This window comes from Alligator mississippiensis, chromosome 9 (assembly GCF_030867095.1).
Source record: "Alligator mississippiensis isolate rAllMis1 chromosome 9, rAllMis1, whole genome shotgun sequence".
In the NCBI taxonomy this organism is placed as follows: domain Eukaryota; kingdom Metazoa; phylum Chordata; order Crocodylia; family Alligatoridae; genus Alligator; species Alligator mississippiensis.
In genome coordinates, this window is record NC_081832.1 from 45,198,729 (window position 1) to 45,212,069 (window position 13,341).

The 13,341-nt window shown below is 46.0% G+C and overlaps 1 protein-coding gene across 3 annotated transcripts; it reads right to left on the bottom strand.

Annotated features, from left to right (window-relative positions):
• Positions 1 to 3,127: 3,127 nt before the first annotated feature.
• PAIP2 (poly(A) binding protein interacting protein 2) lies at positions 3,128 to 13,067 on the bottom strand. 3 transcript variants are annotated; one of them, XM_006268883.4, is made up of 4 exons: positions 12,965 to 13,067; positions 8,494 to 8,653; positions 5,277 to 5,456; positions 3,128 to 4,211 (listed from the first exon to the last, which is right to left on the bottom strand). In XM_006268883.4, the coding sequence occupies exons 2-4, from the start codon at positions 8,629 to 8,631 to the stop codon at positions 4,155 to 4,157; spliced, it is 375 nt and encodes a 124-aa protein (XP_006268945.1). In that variant the 5' UTR covers positions 8,632 to 8,653; positions 12,965 to 13,067; the 3' UTR covers positions 3,128 to 4,154. The 3 variants fall into 3 exon arrangements, with proteins under 3 accessions (XP_006268945.1, XP_006268944.1, XP_014462056.1); XM_006268882.4 differs by having other exon boundaries at positions 12,935 to 13,065; XM_014606570.3 differs by having other exon boundaries at positions 12,926 to 13,065.
• Between the last annotated feature and the right edge of the window lie 274 nt (positions 13,068 to 13,341).

Below are 13,341 nucleotides of genomic sequence, written 5' to 3' on the forward strand. Positions count from 1 at the left end.
ACTGCCAGAGGCCCACAGCCCCTACCCTGCCCTGGACTCACCCCCAACAGAGCAGATCAGCCAGAGCCTGGGCACAGCCCCAACCCCAGCCCACCCACGCCTACTCCGCACTGCCTCCCTCTAGTGTATCCTGCCGCCCCTTAGGCATACAGTGGTGCTAGGGCAGCTTCACAGCTCCTTCTGGCTGCCATCACTGCTGGGCCCAGCCCCATGGTACCGGCGGGGACCTGCACTGCACAGCCGCAACCCCACGTGTCCTGCTTAGCAGCCATGGCACAAGACAGAAGCTGTTGCTCAGTGCGGGGGGTAAAAGCAGCCCCTCCCCTTCCTCGCTGCTGCTGGGCATTCCTGCTGCAGCCACCCAGAGCCTGCACTGGGCTGCCCTGTCTCTGCTATTGTCACCGCTGCCTCCAGGCTGCCCTGTGGGGCAGCAGTGACACTGCAAAACAAAATGCAGGGCAGTCTGGTACAGGCTCCAGGCAGCTGCAGCAGGAACAGCCAGCAGCAGTGAGGGGGAGGAGCTGCTTTCTGCTGTGCTGAGCAACAGCTTCTGTCCTGTGCCTCAACTGCTGACCCTGGGCAGGCAAACCTGGAACAGGTGCAAGGCTGGGGCTACGTCCATGGGTCCCTGCCAGTACTGCGTGGCTGGGGCCAGAGGCAGCAGCTGGAAGGAACTGTCACCATCTGGGCTGCCTAGAAAGGCAGTCCAGCTGCAGTGCCAACTGAGCCCTGCTGCATGCCCAGGAGGCAGCAAGACATGCCATGGCTGGATGGTGCCTGGGCCAGGCTAGACCAAGGGACCTGCTGCAGGTCAGATTTGGCCCATGGGCCATATTTTGCCCACCCCTGGCATAACAGATGCAGCAGCAGTTAGGCCTGCTTTACCATAGGCCTATTTCAGATTACTGAAGGAAGGTGAGCTGTGCCAAACTTGAGAGTGAAAGAACTTGATTCCAATTTACCATTCCAGTGGAGTCTGTGCAAGACAACTCCAACACAGCACCATCTCTACTGTATTAGACATTGTCCCTAAATGTTCATGTCATTTGTGACAATCTACTGAAATGTCACCAGGCTCTACTACTGCAGGCCCCTTTAATGTCATTATAGAATCATAGGGCTGGAAGGGACCCTGAAGGATCAGAGTCCAGCCCCCTGCATGAGCAAGAAAGACATCTGGGGTCAGATGACCCCAGCCAAGTGAATTTCCAAGCTATTCACCCCAAATGACAGTCATACCCCCTTCCCCAAGACTGGCTTCAAATTTCCACCTTCTGCAGTTTACAACTCAAACCCTAAATTCACTTAAGACTTATGCAGAACTTTGTTCAGGTTCCAAGAAGGCTTGCAAACCTAGGCAAAAGATGGCTCAAGTGGTCATCTAGGCACCCTGGACCAAATCCATCCCTCATTCAACTCCACAGACCTCAACACAATTATACCAAGAATTAAATCAAGAATCAGTGTGAGGAATGTAGTCTTTAAATATAAGCAGTGTAGGATTTTTTTTTTGTTGAGATACATTTCAAGGTAATCCATTAAAACAGTGTTTTCTCAATCTTTTTTGCCCCATGGAACACTTACCTAAATAAAAAAGCAGCATGGCACACTGACCATGAAGCTGGGGGGGGGAGGTGGCCAGGCAGACACTGATGGGGAGGGGTGGTACACAGCTAGCCAGGTGGCATTTTAGGCTGGAGCCATGTCCCCCATCTGCCTGTGAAAGTTTCTGGCAACCCCTGATCCTCCGGCAAATCTAGAAGAATTTTAGCGGGGGGGGGGGGGCAGCAGCAGTGTTAGGGAGAGAAGGGGAGGTTGAAGAGAACAAACAAGGACCCGAGTTTTATTGCACTAAAATACACTCCTGGGCTTCTCTGAGAAAGATTCCTCCCTGGATTTTGATGAAGTGCCCTTAAAAAAAAAAAACACCAAACAAAAAAAAACCAACAAAAAACACACCACACACGCATACAACAAGAACAGCTTGTTACTGTTCACATTGCTGATAAGAAGCCTCTGTCATCAACCAACAATTCCAGAAGATCCCACTGCCACTAAGATAGTCATTAATAAGCCACTCCATTCTACATGATTAGATTACAGTTCTACTCTGAATATAAGAGCTATTATTCCCATTTTTCTCCTTAAGACTTCATTGAAAAGGGGAAAAATGCCTATGAAAGACGCATTTGTCATTGGATATCAGACATCAGTGGTTGAAATTCTAAGGTGTTTGGGCAGCCTGGTTGGCTACAGTCTACAAACAGTTTAGTTACCAGGCAGTACAAAAGAAGAAAAAAAAAAAGCACAGAATTGTAAAGCTGAAGATTGGGTGAGACTCATCTAGCCCAACTGATTCATCAGTCTCATGTTAACTGAAAATTTTAGCTGTCAATCAAGATTGCAATCCAGAAGCATCTCTGTAGGCAAGATGTAACAATTGTAGTACAAATCAAACAAACAAACCAACCAACCAAACGGAGGGTGGCATCTCCTTCAACCAACTTCACTGAATACTTCAATAGCTTCTTCTGGTGACATGCTTACTGCTGAAGTTAAAGTTTTAGTTCTTCAGACAAGTCTTAAACTATGATATGTAGCTTCAAAGTTCCTTCCAATAGCTTGCATTAGCTTCAGATGCATTGTTGCAGACACCCTAAAAACCACTGCTATCAACAACTATGCTATAAAAAGCTTCCGTCCTTCCTGTGAAACTTTCAGAAGTACATCCATGACCGATCTCAGGCTTCTGCCATATGACCTGAAATCCTCATGGTGCAAGGTTCGCTAAACCCCCAAAGATGCTGCTGCTTTTATTTCAAAGGGCACTGCTTCTCCCATGAGCTGGGCAAGATCACTGATGAGCTCCAGCTGAACAAAGAAATGGTGCCCTTTGAAGCTGAAGCCACAGACAACATCAGAGCAGCTTTGTCCTTAATTTGGCAGCCTCCTGCCAATTAAGCAGGTTGCCAACCACCCAGATACAGGTGATCTAACTTACTGTACTACTTTGGTACTAGCCTGTTATAAGCAGCAGCTTAAACATCTTTCTCCCCCATTTCATCATGTTGCTAAAAAGCAGTGTTCAAGTAAGGTGATTCATGATGATTCAAGAGACGGGCACAGATCAGTTCTACTATTATTTATTTTTTTAAATATTTTTGAAAAAATATAATTTTTTTACAATATTTTCAACTTAAACACTATTCACACTGAACACGTATGGCAGCTTAACCTACCCAAATATGAAGTTTAAGAAGCCAAAACTGTTCTAGCTTTATTAAAAGAAAAAAGTTGTTGTGCTGTAGACTATTGTGTAGTGATGAATAAACAAAGCAAGGGAAAAGCACCACTCAAATCACTAATGCTAGGGTTTTTCTTGGTTAAATCCAACTATATTAAAAGTTGTATACTAGAAGTTATACAGTTCTATGTATGTGGGTTCTCGGAAGAAATTGTGATGAAACTCACATCTCCTTTAATGTAATTAAGTGAAAAACATTTCTAAAACATGATGACATTGTAAATACAGGACATTTCTTCCAATCAATTGGATTTTAGTTCAGTAACTCAGATCTAGGACTCTGTACAGGTCTGTAAAATAGTACTGTTATAGTTCATGCTTCTCAAAAAGAGCATGAAGTAAAGTTTTTGATAAGGGAAAATCATTAGTAACAATACTGAAGTTTTAAAGGAAAGTTAGCTAATTTGCATAATAATCAGATAACCTTGCTTTTCTTTTTAAAGTTAAGGCATTATCCAGTGCAAGTTAGCACCAGTTTACATGTTCTCATTTAAAAAAAAAAACAGACCATCCTCAGCCAATCCTAAAACCTATTAAAAAGTCAGAGTCTGCAAGAGATTTTCATAAATTTGGTACTTTGTCTCAACTTGACTGGTGCTTCTTACCTCACTGTTTCCTTCACAGAAAGCCAGGGTCCAATTATATTTTCATTAAACTTTTGACAGCTTTTTACTTAATAACAGTCTCAGCACTTTTATTAAGCATGCAAGACTAACAAAACTTTGGCAATGCATAAGTGTAACACAGTGACAAGAAGAGAGAGCTTTTACAATTAAATCTTCTAATACTGGCTTCACAGTGTGGAAATTGTGCTACATCCACCAAGAGAGGGCCCAGTCTACTCAAATACTCAGTACTTCACCCCAGGAACAAACTCCTTCGCATTTGGATTCAGATTACTCTTGACCTAAGAGGAGGAAAGACATGTCTAGTGTAAAAAAAATTGGGACTCTCTCAACTTCAATTACATCCTCATCAAGATAAATATGCTCATCAGAACAGCTTACAGGCACTTAAACTACAGCATGATTTCTTAAATACATTAAAAAGTACAGTAAATTTTAGGACATTTCACTTACTCATCACTGCATGCTAAAAGTAGGATTAGAAATGAAATGCTAATAGCAGGTGAATAAACTACTAAAATCTGCATCCAGGTCAGGGATATCCTGCTGGGTCCTGCTGAGAGTATCATGAGCAGTGGCCTGAGGTGCCTGACAATATACATTTGTTTTAACCACATTCAGTTATGCAATTTCAGCAAAGGATTTTAAAAAGCGGAACATTAGACTTGACTGCTCTTGATGTCTAAAACTGCACATGCATTCTCACTTATTTCATAATCAGGTATCCTATAGGACTTTTCCTACTTTCATACATTTCCTAACAATAAGTCAGGGAACAGATTGGAAGACGTGTTAACAGAAGTGTTATTTAAACATTTAATTTACATATTAGCCATCACTAACACCACTACTTGTCATCTTCACCCCATTATACCATAAGCTTTGTTATTTAAGCAGTAGACTAAAGTCTAGCTAGGCAAAACTGGGGGGCAGGAGTTAAATATCCCAGAGGCTTAATTTTGAAGTCCTACTACTTTTAAGCAAAAGGATTTAGTGCACAAGCCCAAAACAACAACTTGAGCAATGAAGTTTAAGAAGGCCAATTATTAGTACTTAAGGCTAGAATGACAGTAATACAGCTCCAGAGCAGAGACCATTTTGAAACAGTAATAGGATACTAAGTAATATTCTGTATATGTATGGGGAAAATGCATGTTAAGAGACTTTGGCTTAGGTGTTGGAACACAGATTGGGAAAACAGTGCGTTATTAGTTCAGAAGAAACAAACAGGAACAAAGTTATATTATGGACCTACGCATCTCTATTGGTAAGGTTAAGGTTAGTTATTTCAATTTAATTTTTTTTTTTTTTTAAATTACTGAAAAATAATTTGAAAAGCAGCCTACCACCAGATCTTCCAGTGATGAGCTCTCACTGATAACAAGGTCATTAAATTGGTCCTGGATTTGATCCATTGTTTGTGGGAGATCTCGAGCTGGAATAAACCACTCGTGTTCTTCCTCCTCTTCCAGCATTTCTTGAAAACAGCGTTCAATAAATTCTTCTTCCCACAACTCCTCTTCAATCTAGTGTTAAAAAGGGGAAAATGTGTCAATGTATACAGGGGTGTAGGTTGTAGCCATGTTGGTCTAAGGACATAGGCAGACAAGGTTCCTTGGGTGAATTTGATATCTTTTATTAGACCAACCCAATAGTTGGAGAATAGTTAAGCAAGCTGTCAAGTTCAAAGACCCTTTGTCAGGCTAAGGAAATTTCAGCAGTTGGTGTGTGCTCTTTCCAGGAAGAGCACACACCAACTGCTGAAACTTCCTTAGCCTGACAAAGGGTTAATGTATACAGTAACTCTAGGGCTAGGTTTTCAATGCAGAGCTGACTAGGTGATCAGCAGGGATTCAGGTTTTCTGTTTCCCATGGAAAAAGAGAGTAAACCACAGATTTTACCTTTACCAGAGACAAATGCAGATTTCTTGTTTTACCGGAGAAAACCGTTGGATTTTGCAATTTTGCAACAAGCTCCCTGCAGGATAGCAGAGTTCCAGCCCGCACGGAGCTGGGAGGGAGCAGGAGGAAGGCAGTGAGACTGGGGCTGCCATTTGCATGGACATGCACATGGTCCCAGGCAGCCTGCAGGGCAGCTCCATCAAGTAAGGGGGATTGAGTGAAACTCCTGTAGGGTGGGAGGGAGCTGGGCAGGGCTGGGGCTGCTGCTCAGCCAGGCAGTGCTTGGGGCCTGGGGCCATAATACACGGCTGCAAGGCCCCAGCGGGAAGCAAGACAGGACTGTGGGTGGCTCGTCTGGGGAGGGGAAGGGCCAGTTCCCTCCCCGCTAGTGTGTGGGTTGGTACACACATTAGTGGTCTCTCTCTCTCTCTCTCTCAGCATGAGTATGAAACATTGGATTAAAACACAACTCCCCTTTGGCTCCTGCCTAACACCTGAGTGGAACTGTATGAGACTACCAAAACCTGTTTCCCATAGCACTGGCCTCAGTACAGCACAGTTCCTCGGGCTATGCGTTACAATTTTCATCTAGTATTAGTTCTAGCAAGAACCCAGGCATGATTCCTTTCCCCTAAGGGAACTGTTAATTGGGTTTAACATACAGTAGCCCACACATGATTTTGGTTCAGGGTTAACTAAGTGATGGTAGAGAGGGGGGAAAAAAACCTCACAAAAAACAGGCCTAAATAATTGTATGAACACAATTCAATTTCTTAAAAAAGGCTATGTTGCTATACACAACTGTAGCCCTCAGCAGGGTTTGAATCCTTAGCCTTCACAGCTTTGCAACATAACAGGCTCTCTCCCAAGCTGTAGTCTTAGAAGTAGGATAGTGGCTATGGGCTGCACTGGACTCAAACCTTTGGACTAAGCAACAACTGGTGTGATAGTCAGGAAACTGCTAGATCTCCTTAGCTACCAGGAGCCATGATCCAAAGCTCCCTAGCAGGGGGCATTTGTTTTGGAGAACCTTGGCAACAGCTCAAGGCTTCCCAATACAAGAGAGGCCACAACAGGAACCCACTTAAGGAGGTTCATGTTCACCAGCAATGCGATTTAGAATTGGCAATTTCTGTGTCTGTGAATTCAAGTCTGACAAAGACCAGACATTATTCAAGACTTTACTCTCTACCAAATCAAAACCTATTGAAGAGAGATAAAATCTTAGAGAAATTGATCTAAAAACTTTTTCTAATGGAAAAAGTGTTAGGCACTCTTTATACACCTGGTCTTAACATTCCCACGACCAAGTGCAGTTTTCCTCACAGATTTATCAAAGATTTGTACTGCTGGCATGTTTATCACTTGAGAATAAGCCAGACAGTAACTCGCCCCAGTAAGATGAGCTAAAGGGTATAGAAGTTTCCCCACCCATAACTCTCCCATAAGCAGAGACCTAGGTTTTCCATTTCCAATGGAAAAACAAAAAACGGAAAAAACCACGGATTTTTCCTTTTGACCAAGGGGAAAAACAACCAACCAAACAAAAAAACCCACACAACATGCATTGTTCACTTTAAACAGAGAAACAGACTGATTTTCCACTTTTGTAAAGAGCGCTTGCAGGCTGGCAGGCTGGTTGAAGCCCCCCCATAGGAACAGATAAGAGGGAGTTGGGCAGGGCTGGGGCTGCTGCCCAGCACAGGTGGTACATGGGACCTGGGACTGGAATGTGCAGGGCCTGGCTTCCTGCCGCTGCGCACACCCTTGGGACCACTCCCAGGAGACAGGAGGGCACATGTCCCCATATCCGTGCACAGGACTGGGGCAGGCTGAGGCTGTGGCTGCTGAGGCCCTGAGCGGACAGCAGCAGGACAGGGAGCCCCAGCAGGCATGACCCAGAGCAGCAGGGCAGAGTGGGGCCAGGTGGGGAAGCTCCTTGGCTCTGCAAGCCCCATGCCACCCTGGTTAGGTGCCCCCTGCCCACTTGGCAGTTGTGGGAGTCGTGGCACAGAGCTGTGCCCCTCACTGCTGCTGGGTGGGTAGGGGATGCCTCGCCAAGGCAGCAGCAAGGCACTTCACTGCCCAGTCCTGCTCTGCCCTGATAGGTCCCACTCCAGATATGCTCTGGCTATGCTGCCCATGGAGGGAGAGGGAGCCAGGCTCCTCACTCTGCTCTGCTAGAGCAGCCACCACCTCCCACAGGCAGGAGCTGGGGCATGGGTACTGCTGCAGGAGGGCAGGGGGCTGTGGACTCAGGTCCCTGGCCCTGTAGCCCTCGCAGCTGTGGCTTGGGAGCGAGGGACCTGGACCTGCATCCTGGTGAGCAAAGGGGGCAGGTAGAGCTCTGAATTTCCAAAACAAGAACCCCAACCCCCCCCCCCCCAAAAAAACCCCAAAATCAAAATACCAATATTTATAGAAGTTACTTATTTTCCTGATGGAGAAACAAATGTAGATTGTCTCCAAAAGTGACAGGCTGAGCAAATGGGGGGGGGGGGGGGGGGGGGGGGGGGCGGGTGTTAGCCAGGCTACCCCATATCCAGACTCCCAAACTCTTATTGAGGCTCTCTGCTGCCTCTTTAAAAAAAAAAGTGCCCCCCCACCCCCACATACACTTTTGTGCACTTTATATTATACACAAACTGGGAAGCAACTTACCTGCCTGTTAAACTCCTCTTCATTTTCCATCCACATGTACTCAGCAAACGGATTGTCATCTTCATGAGAGTGACCATTAATAATCACATCTTCATTGATGATGCTTGGGCTGGTACTGCTGCGACTTGGATCTTTCATGGCTGCACTTCTGATCTGAAGTCTGTAAATAAAAAGTTGCAGCATTGGAGAATTTAAGCTTATTCTCCCATCATTCACCTTCTGCAGAGACCCCATCCAAGCAATCATGGGTAAATACCTGATCTGTATTTACAAAATCCATATATAGGCCAAGTCAAGTCTGATTGTTATGCTTGTAATTAGAGCCTCCCCAGAGAAAGACAACTTCTGCAAACCACAATTAACAAAACAGGGAACAACCCTGACTGGAGCATTCCCCAAATAACTATTAACACAGTTCTTTTACCAAGCCTCAACAGAACACTGATGCTTTGCAAGACCACTAAAGGAATCAACAGCATTGCTAAAGCAGTTACTCTGCAGATGTATAACATAGTTCAGAAGTGTTGAAGTGACAGGGAAATTAGTCTGTCATTTTTAAATCCCATTTTCTAAACTGTATCAAGTTTCTCAATAAACCAACCCAACATCCATTATTTTAGGAGGCAGTACACAATGCTTCTTGGGGAATTATTTCTTTGAAAAGGAGTTTGGAGCAGGGTGGTACAAAACAGTCCAACTTGAAAAGAGGAAGTTGCTTCAAACACCAAACTAAAATATAAATGTGGACACATGCATAATTTCACTACTCAGACACCCTGGGAAAACTCCAGGATCCTATTTGAGTTCTTCATACCATCAGTTAACCATAAAGTGCTATGGCTATCCAATTAACAAAAGCCCACTGACTAAAAGGGGTTTCAGTGCAAGAAAGACAATACAGGTTTGGCTCAGATCCCAATTCACTAATGTATTTATACAGTTCCTTAACTATTTTAGAGGCAACTTCTTTTGAAATCTGAAGTCAGGATTCTGTATCAGTCATGCAGCAGGGTCACGAGTTGCAACTGTAATACTGTTCCATGGGATGTACTGAATCCTGAACTTGAGAACTGCAGTTAGTCAACACATTTTCTAGTACCTACATGTAATTTAACCCTGGATTTATGACAAATCCAGACTGAAATAATTAGCCTTTGCCATTTTACAAATAAGTGTAAGGTCAAGGGTACAGAGTATGCAGACCCTTTCATAAGGCTAGCAGGCCACAAGGTTCAAACAAATGCACAGAACTTGTTCTCCATCCAGTTTGGAGTAAGTTCAAGTATTCCATTTAGTGTTTGCCTACAAGGTATTCAAAACTAGTCGCTTGCTAATCTTGGGAACTTTATACTTTGGTCCCAAAATGAGACTTTTTTTAATGCAATTACCTCATGTATTTCATGATATTCACTCCTGCTATATTTAGAGTGAGCAGCATTCACATACAAACACCTCAACTCATTCCCCAACTTCTCCTACTGCAGGCTGTAGTACAGTCACATATTGACACTGCAGCATCGTGTGAAATTTTGTATCTCCCAGAAAGCCAGAAGTTATACAAGAGTGATTAAAGCAGCCAGTGATTAAACCAGCTGGGGATAGAAAAAATACAAATACATTTAAAATCTGTTATTTCTCAAAATTATATCTATATATGCCTGCACTCTCTCTACTTCCCCCCCTGCTGCATGACAGAAATTGGCTCACTAACTGAGAGCTGGACCAAAGGTTCACTTTGTCCAAATATTAAGACCAAGACATAAACAAAACACTAACTTTTAGATAAAACATGCATTGTTTCACAAGGGGAAGAAGAAAAAAATGGAAACATTGCTGTTTAAGATTTTTAATGCAAAAATAAGAGACAATGCCAATTTAACCTGCAAAGAAACAGAATGAGATGAGCAAAAATGCACTAAGGTATTGTATTTGATATCAATAAATTTAAAGTTGCCTCAAGGAAGTAAATTATTTATTAAAATTTGTTCTTCACCATTTAAAAAGCAAGATACCAATGCCAAACAGCAGGAAGCTCTCTTCTCATGTAAAGAGCACCTTAGAGATCTCACAGAAGGAAGCTGTTAAGAGATACAATTTCCAAACTATGACAGGGCTGGGTTGGGGAAAACTGACAGTATCCCTCAATAACTAGAAATAACAATGAAAGCAACCAATTTATACATGAATTACTAAGGGAAAGTAAGAGGGGACATTAACAGCTGAAGCCAAGAAGGAAGTGCCATAATTTACCTGGGAGCTATTTTCCAGACTTATATATATGACCCATTACTAATAGAGGATGATGCTATTGTTCTACCTTCAAAGTGGGTGAAAGCCTATATTCTCAATTATATTTGAAGAGCATTGATAGCATAAGCTCTGAATAAAAATGTCTGGTCATTTTTTCCACAGGGAAGAATGCATACAAACACCTGTGTTATTAGAAACCAAATGGGAGAAAGAAGGTTCTAGATGGTCATATAGTCACAATAGTTTAAATACCTCAAATATTTATAGGACTTACCCCCAGTGCTGTAAGGAAACCATTTTTACAAGCAAGGACTGAGACCAAGATTAAGAATTTATCCAAAACATACACAGTCCATTTACACATGCTCTTTAACAATGTCACTGTGGGAGTGGATAAAGGAAATTTCCAACCTGAGACACCCAAGGAAGGGCACTTCAACCACCACATTTATCCCAAACATGCAGCTGGTCCAATAAGAGATATTACCAACAAGAATTCAAGCCTTTACACTTTCAACAGGTGCCTCACTAGAGCCAACTAGAGAAACAAATCCAAGGATGACAGGCAGAGTACTCACAAAAGAGGCCCAGGAAACAGGAGAAATATTCATTTCCATCACAGCAATAACTGAACAGCAGGGGGCCTCAAGGCTCTACTTCAAATTTCATGTTTAATATATGATGCTGAGGAACAAACAAGAATAGGGAAAGGTCCTGCTATTATATTGCTATCCTCATCCAAAAAATATGCACCTGATCAGTGAGGACAACAGATGGTTCAGAGAAGCACAATAAAAATGACTAGGGGCATGTAAAACTCATAAGAAAGACTGAAAAGAAAGGAACTGTTTACACTGCAATAGAGATAAATATGGATAGATCAGTTTTTCCCTACCTCAAAACAAGAACAAAGGAGGCCATCACTTATTCACTTAAATTAAGCTATTGCAATCTGAGATATGGGGGGGGGGGGGGGGGGGGGGGGAGGCTGTGAAAAAAAAATGTCTGTTTCCACAGTCTGCCTCCCTGTAATTAGATGGCAGAACTCATTACAGCATGTTGGTAATTCTAGAAATCAAGGAGATGCAAGGAAATACTGGATATCCCTATACCATGACCAGCTGCTACTAGCAAACTGCTGTAGATCACAAAGCTTCATTTTTTTTTTTGTGTTTAAGACAGACTTTTATTAGGGATTTAGAAGAGCTAGGTCATTGAGGGTCACAATCCCCTACCCATCTCCTGTGACATTTCTGGCACTCTCTGCACTATGCAGTGCTCGCCACCACTAGCTGGAAGAGAGGATCAGCCCAGGGCACCTAGACAAAGTCCCTACACAGATTGCTATGAATTCCTTCCAACCTTTGGAGTCCCTACAGCAGCCTCTTAACATCTGTTGGGAGCAACTGGCTAAATACTTTGCTTATTTACATCCAGCCCTACCCCCACCCCACACACGTGTTTGTATGACATTAATTTTATTTTTGTGGCTTGTTAGCGAGCAGGGACTAAGCAGGCCGGGGTACACAGACAGATAAAGTAAGCGCTCTGGGCTGCCCCGGTGACAGGCGGGCACGGGCCCAGACCCCGCAGCCCGGGAGGCAGGACGCAGAGCCGGCTCCGCGCGGGCCCCGGCGGGGAGGGGGAGGGACGCGGGCAGGTGCCACGGCAGGGCTGCGGACCCGGGGCTTCGTGCCCGGCGCCGCGCGGCCCGGGGGACGGAGCGTTACCGGGAGGCCCCGGCGGGAGCAGAACGGGCAGGGCAGGAGAGAGGCCGCGGGCAGATCGTCGGGCTCGGCCCTGCCGCGGATGCCAGCACGGGGACATGGGGGGGGGTGAAGAGGCGGCAGCTGCACGCAGCGCCCCCCCGCTCCCCCCCCGGGGCTCCCTCAGCCGCGCCCCGCCCCGCCGCGCCGCGCTCCGCCCCCCCGCGCTTTGTTCGCCAACAATGCGGCCCCGCCGGCGCGGGGGGGGGGGCGGTCCCGGCATGCCCCGCGCGCCACCCGCGGGGGGACCCCCCCCTCCGAGGACCCGGATGGAGGGCGCTCGAGACAATGAAGCCGGCGCCATTGGGCAGCCTGGCCCAGCCGCTCGGCCCCACCACCCTGAGGGAGCCCCGCCCAACCCCACCGGACCCGGGGCGCGGACGAGCCCGCCCCTCCCCGCCCCCAGCGCGGCCCACCTGACGCACAGGAGCAGACAACCAGGGACGCGCGCGGACCTCACTACTTCCTGCCGCCTCCACCGCCTCGTGCCCGCTCTTTATTCGCGTTCTCCACCCTCCGCCCCTCTCCCCTTCCAAACACAACAGCCAGGGCGGACGTGAGATCACTTCCGCTACCTGTGTGACGCCATAGGCCACGCCCCCGCTGATCCGGAACCAGACACTGGACTACAAATCCCGGCAGGCCGCGCGGCTGCGGAGCTGGGGCAGTGCGGCCGGGAGCCGGCGCGCTGCATGCCGGGATCCGCAGTCTTTCATCTCATGGTGGCGTCATCCCGCAGCCCGGGGGCGGGGCCGGGGCGGGACGCGGTGCCCTGCGTGCCGCGCTGTATGCTGGGGCGCGTAGGCCGCGCGCGGTGCCCGTTGGGACCCAT